The sequence below is a fragment of the Eptatretus burgeri genome, chromosome 11 (assembly GCF_056783735.1).
Source record: "Eptatretus burgeri isolate ZD-2024b chromosome 11, Ebu_testis_v1, whole genome shotgun sequence".
NCBI lineage: Eukaryota > Metazoa > Chordata > Myxini > Myxiniformes > Myxinidae > Eptatretus > Eptatretus burgeri.
Window position 1 is genome coordinate 65,321,660 of NC_140971.1, and position 7,160 is coordinate 65,328,819.

Genomic DNA, 7,160 nt, shown 5'->3' on the forward strand with positions numbered 1-7,160 from the left:
TCATACAATAAGTAGCCTGTACTGCAAAAATTTCCAACAAAATGGGTTGTACAAAGCCCGAACTAGGGACGGGAGCGTTGTACCCAAACATACAACAGATCACGACCAGTGAATGGACTTTGATCCTTGCAGGAGTGAGGCACTCAAATGGGTTAAGGACATTAAGGTTGGAGTTTGATCTTCTTATTGTATGGTCTCCTGTGATCATGGCAGGTTTGGTGCTTTATTTAATGGACATCAATAATTGTAAAGAGGATGCTGTGCGTCATTACAACAGAGCAATAACGAACGACATCTTCATGATGTAAAGAAATACAAAATCTTGTGCCAGCTATTATTCAATTGAAAGCGAAATGTACCAGAGATACACAGTCTTCCCTGAGGGAGACACGTTATCTGGTTTGAGTGCTTCTGAATAGCGATGGGAAGATCCCATCTGAGGCTTGTGAATGCACAGGGTAAGTTTAAAATCAACTTATTAAAATTACTAGTGCGTGCCCATACGTGCGTGGCCGTACGTGCAAAAAAAACTTTAAAACCACTTGCCAGAAACAACCACACAGGCCGTTCCTTCACTCTCGCGTGCCCGTGCGTGCGTGGCCGTACGTGCAAACCAAAAAAAAATAAAAAAAACTTTCAAACATCCACACAGGCCGTTCCTTTTCTGTCGTAAACGATGACTGGATTGGGGCATTGTGTTGAAGAAAATCGAGAAAGAAATCGAGAAAGTACAGAAATCGAGAAAGAAAGAATACAGTAAGTCGATAAATCGAGAAAAAAAAAAATCGAGAAAGAATACAGTAAGTCGTCACTATACAGAAGTCCGGAAGTTAAGTCTTCACTGTCCAGAAGTTCGCACATCGCAGTTACGATTATTCGCAATTTAGTTTTAATGGCCAATTATTCAATCAGCGCCAACGTATTTTGCCTTTTCGCAATGTCGTGGCAAGGAAAAACACAAAAGAGACGAGAAGAGGAAAAACATAAAGAGAAGAGAAGAGGAAAAACATAAAGAGAAGAGAAGAGGAAAAAAAAAACTTTCAAACAACCACACAGGCCGTTCCTTCGCTCTCGTAAACGACGACTGGATTGGGCATTATGTTTATCTATAAATGCGCATAAGAAATCGAGAAATTATTAGAATACACTAAGTCATCAATATCCGAAAGTCCGTACGTTGTAACCTGTAATGGGGAACGAGGCTGAGGTTCTCTTCCCTATCGGCCACGCCGACGCAGCAACGTGTCTTGTCATTGGTTGGTAAATAAATGGCAATAACTTGGGAAGCACTTTTCCGATTAATATCAAACCTTGAAAAGGCACATACTCAGTTTCCCAGTAATATATCTGGCAAGTTTCAATTAGATCGGACCAGTGGTTGTCGAGAAACAGCGGTCACAGACACAGACACAGACACAGACACAGACACAGACACACACAGCTGGAATTATCGATAGATGATATTTACTATTAATTATGTTGGGGGAGAGATCATGAGCAAATTAAGGATCAGCGTTGTGGGTTCCAGGTATGATGATGAGAACAATCGGGACAGTAAAGAACGAAATCAGAACATTTTAATGCTAAAAAAAAAAGAAAAGATAATTTACATTAAAAATAATTCACATTAATATGACATGAAGACTTTGAATTCAAAATGGTCACATAAATGTTTATTTTCATTCAATATTTTTCAACTAATCAAATAAAGCAAAGATTTTCATTCCCATTATGTCATTCATTCTGTCACTCGTTTATTCCTCTGGAAGTGGATGACATTTTTCAGAATCAACTTTCTGATGTTTTTCTGTCATTAAATCATGTAAATAACTCCAGAAAAAAACAAAGCAACAGGTAAATTAGGGGCAGTTTAAGTATTACGTAACGTTATTTTTACTAAAATCTGACACTCCCTTCCCCCAACCCCCTCTGACGCTCCGTAACGCAGACCAAACACCACGTAAAATGTTACATATTGTTTTGGATTTCAGAATCAGATCTGACTAATGTACACAACATTCAGGTTCTCAGACAGTTATTTCCAGAAATGCATGTCAAGAATAGACCCATCTCCTTGTCTGGTGGTATTCTAACTCTTTGATGCATTGGAGAATGGTATAGAACAGATTCCCTTTCTTATGGGATGACCTTTACCTCTTTACAACATGTTCATGCATGCCAGAGATAGCCGTTAGCCCAACGGAGACTCATTCTTCCCCCTTTCCATGAGGACACTTTAGACTTACAGGATATTTGATTAAACACACCATGGGTTTTACACATTTAATTCATTCTGATGGTCAAATACGGCTGTGGATCATTTACCTCACCCACCTCTCTTCAATTGAAGTTCGACACCCAACTCTCTTTCACCAATGTTGACATCCACCTTTTTCCATCGACGCACGACAACCCGTTCGGCAGCTCCATGGACGCTGGTTGGTTCCTGCTCGTGTCATGCCGAATGGAGAGGTGATGATCACCGTTGACGTCTTGTGAGTGTCCCACGTTTTTTCTTGGCAATTCCGGCAAATGGCCGCCCTTTGGCGCCCGTCCCGCACCCCAAACGTGGCATCGTGGGCCTGAACTGTTTTGATTGGGGGTTGCATCTCGCTCTGGTAAGGAAGAAACGATCTCGAGATTGACGGTTGGAGGTCATGTGCAATGATACACCAATACGCAAGCTGGATTTGGCTGAAGTCTGCTTGAGGCTCTGCCCACACTGGTCGCCTATAAAAAAAGGACAGGAGGACCGTCGTCCTGACAGTTGGCGGCAGATGTGACAGTTCCTGGCCATTGCTGACAGCTCCTTATGGTTCCTGACAGTTGGACTGTTCCTGCTGGTTCTGCTGGTTCTGCTCGGTACCTGCTCTTGTTGTACCTGATTCTTGGTGTATCTGATTCTTGGTGTCCCTGGTTCCTGGGGGTGTTGACGTCATGTTGATTGGTGTCGAGTTTGTTTGCGGGTGGGTGCGGTGAGGCAGGGTGCTGGATGTGGACCAAGCCACGCTCACACATTGTCCGACGACTTTTATTTGGTGAGCAAGACTGGATTTCTCTTCCCCCTTGAATGATCTGCTGCGTACCCTTGTCTCGTGTTTAATTGTTTAGTAAGGCATACAGATAAGCATCTGCCCCTTGTCCCTTTTTCTCTCAGTGCCTGATTGATTATTTATTTGCTCATGATTATTTTGATTGATTTTTATTTATTTATTTTCCTTCTTAATAAATTGCTTTGTTGACGATCCAACCTCTCCGTGCTTGTCCTTTCCTTACATTGATCCAGCATTGTCCGAACCTACATAGACCTGGAGGTGATTACCACCAAAAATTCACCTGTAATAGTAGGCACGCACCAGCGGTTAAACGCTCAGTCACCCTAATTAAGATCTAATCAAGATAAGATTGGTGCTTTGCCGAGAGCGCGCTCCCCATTCAGGAAACCACATGACCTCAAGTTAAACGGCATAAGTAGACGGTGGACACTAGAACTTGTGGTTAAGTGAGTGGCGTTCGTGGTTCTAAACTCTAAAGCAACCCACCGTACCACAAAGTTAATTGTGAGCGGTGGCCCCAGGTCTGGCTCTTCCAAGGACAAACGGGGATTAAACCCCCTCATAATACACTCGGTACCCGTGGCCATAACACATATATACATTTTTATATCCCAGTTCTTTTAGTATTCCCATCAGCGAAGCTATGGGTGGCATTTGCTGGTCAGGAATAAACGGCCTCAACCTCACTTCGCTTGACCTCAGCCAAATTACTTTATGCTTGTAAACTGTTAAATTAAGAGCTCATGCTGATCACTCATGTCTGCAAGTAAAGCTGTTTATAACCACTCATTAACTGACTCATATAAATGTTTAATACTTTGTGTGCGGCCTAAAATGTTCAAATTTTGCACACCGATGTAACTCGTGACTTTAGCTGAAAGCTACATCTACCACATTCACAGGCAAAATCAGGAAATTTCCTGGCTTTAAGGCGCTGTCACACCTTGACGATTTAGCCAACGTATACCGACTTATGAACAATTTGTCTAAAACGCTGGCACACGTCAAATACGTTATGGGTAAGTTTTGATAACATTAAGAGCACGCTGAAAAACACTGCCATCCGTCGTAGTACACTGGCTTTCATCGTTGTACTTTGCGGTTGTCCTCAAATTTTAGCATGCTTGAAATTTTACGACGTATGCCAGCGTATGACTCACACGTTCCGCGATGTTGGCCATAAGTTGTAGGCACGTTATGCGATCATTGACACATGTTACTTGTAAGTTACTCATAAGTCGAAACACGTCGAGGTAATGATTCGCGTACCCGAAACTTAGTTATAACCTATGAGTAACGTGTTGTAGGCACGTTACACGATCGTTGACACACGTCGAGGCATGTTATGCGATCGTTGACGCACGTCGAGGCACGTTACTTGTAAGTTACTCATAAGTCGAAACACGTCGAGGTAATGCTTAGCGTACCCAAAACTTATTTCTAACCTATGAGTAACGTGCTTTGAACCTATGTGTAACGTACCTCCAAACGCATATTGACGAATGTAGACGCATTTGATTGATGTCTTCCGGACGACCATAGAACTTACTGAACGTGTTTCTAATTTACAGCCACCGTATAATGGCGTATTGGCAGCATTAAAAAAAACAACAACAATAACTTCCGATATTTCCTCACGTGCTGTTATGTCACGTCCGATTGCCTCTTCAGTTTACTCATGTCTTATTCCCTCCTCTGTGAATATTTTCTGTTTGAGGATATTGTTACGTCGACGTCGAAACTTAAAAGCAAATGTCCAAATATATTTTAAAATTCGTGATAGACTTAAAAATAAAAAATATATATTAAAAAAAACACACACACAACAACAACAACTTCAGATATTTCGTCACGTGCCTTCACGGAGCCAAGTAGAAAAAAAAATGTGCCTTGACGGAGAAAATAAGTTTCGGGTATGCTAAACATTACCTCGACGTGTTTCGACTTATGAGTAACTTACAAGGAACTTGTGTCGACGTGTATCAACGATCGCATATCGTGCCTACAACTTATTCCCAGCATAGCGGAACGTGTTAGCCATACGGCGAGTACGTCGTAAAATTTTCAGCATGCTTGAAATTTCACAACGTACTAGACGTACTACGACGTATGACAGCGTACTTCATCGTTTTTCAGCGTGCTCTTCACGTAAACCAAACTTACCCATAACGTATTCGACGTGTACCAGCGTTTTAGACACATTTTTCAGAGGTCGGCATACGCTGGCTAAATCATCAAGGTGTGACTGCGATGTTGACACTTCCAATTCTCAGGCGATTATGATTTGAATCGGCGAGTGGCAGCTTTTTAATAGGCAATGCCACGTGATAGTCGGCGATACGTGCAGCGCGCTATGCCTAAGTTAGACTATCGTTGGGCATAGGTTGTGAACGCCGACAACATGCTCAGCATTCGTTGCTACAAGTTATCTACAAGACAACGAAACGTTCTGTGTAGGTTACTAATATGTTATCCATACGACCAACTCGTTATGAATACGTCAAAAACTTAAAAAAAAAAAACCATCAAAATTTCAGCGTACGCCAACGTTTTACATACATTTTTATACGTTGCCATTGCTGGCTAAATCGTCAAGGTGTGACAGCGCCTTTACACATGACCTCAATTGTTTGTAGGTTCTTCCTGTTGGTCCAATGAAACACACGGTCACTTGTGCTGCGAAATACAATGGTTGGGTGTGATCCCGTATTTTGTTCGATTGGTTTTGATGCAATCGAGACACGGTATGGAGGAAAAACTTACCCGAACAAAAATAAACGAATTGTTTCTGCACATTGTGACAGTTCCAGGTCCACCGGCAATTGTGTACAGCACATGAGCCGTGCATGAGACCAAAAACGAGAATGTAGTACACAGAGTTCTCCAGATCACATGGACCAGTAGCTGTTTCAACACATATCACCAAGTCGAGCACCGATGAGCGCACCTGGTAAGGACAGTCTGCTCCACTTCATCTCCGAGCAACCCCTGAAATCGTTTTAAAATCCATTTATTACCTTCGCATTCTGCGAAAGGTTATGTTTTGGTCGGCGTGTATTTATTTATTTGTAATCTTGTGATTCGTATAACTCAAAAAGTATTAAACCGAATTGCATGAAATTTGGTGGGATGATTGGTTATTAGCCAGGAAGCATTCGATTAGATTTTGGGATCGTTCGGGTCAAAGGTCAAGGTCACAAAGGTCAAATCGTCTTTTTACGATAACACGGTCAATTTTTATTCAATTTGCATGCAACTAACGCCAAAATGTTCAGAATTCAACGCCTCATCTTGTGATATGCAATATGGCACAATGACGCCCATACTCTTGTTACCGGTTAGGGGTCAAAGGTCAGGGGGGTCACGACCTTGAAAAATATGCGGTTTTTGTCACAACGTGGTCAATTCTTGTCAGCTTTACATGAACCCAGGACCAAAATGTTCAGAATTTAATGCCCAATCTTGTGACACAATGACGTCATAACACATGTCACCGGTTGGGGTAAAATGTCGGGGGGGGGGTCACGCCCTTGAAAAATATGCGGTTTTCGGCATAACTCAGTCAATTCTTATTCGATTTGCATGAAACCAGCATCAAACGAGATTACCTTCTCTTGTTGAAACGTTGTATTCACCGAGCTTGCGAGTGAAGACTCGCCAAAACGACGTGAGTTGATTGTTGTTTAGTCCGTAGCCCCCGAAAGTCGGGGGGGGGTCATGACATTAGAGATATGTGGTTTGTGTTATAAGACCATTCATATGAAACCAGTTCCCCACACTCATACCAAGAACAACAAAAGTAGTGGCGGCGAAGGTATGCGCTCTATGAGTGCCCGTTCTAGTTGGATGCTTCATTACTCTCGCCAGATGGTGTTGCATTTGTGTCCATTTATTACTTGTGAAGTCGAACATTAGCAAGGATATTGCTTGGTCTGGTCCGTTCTGTGCGTTTGTTTGTTTGTCTGTTTGTATACCAATCGTCTACAGGTCAAATTTTACTCCGATCTTCACGAAACTTAACCACCTGGTAGACGTTGTCACACGCTAGAAACCTATTGCTCTGAGGGCAATAGGTCAAAAGGTCAAAGGTCAAAGTCACATAAA

General features: G+C 42.2%; 1 protein-coding gene across 1 annotated transcript in view; it reads right to left on the reverse strand.

Annotated features, from left to right (window-relative positions):
- Positions 1–1,409: 1,409 nt before the first annotated feature.
- LOC147017253 (stromal membrane-associated protein 1-like) overlaps positions 1,410–7,160 on the reverse strand; it is a 76,119-nt gene continuing 70,368 nt past the window's right edge. The window contains exon 3 of the mRNA XM_085846720.1: positions 1,410–2,730. Within this exon, the coding sequence (XP_085702846.1) occupies positions 2,656–2,730 (75 nt within the window). The 3' untranslated portion in view covers positions 1,410–2,655. The remainder of the gene's footprint in view (positions 2,731–7,160) is intronic.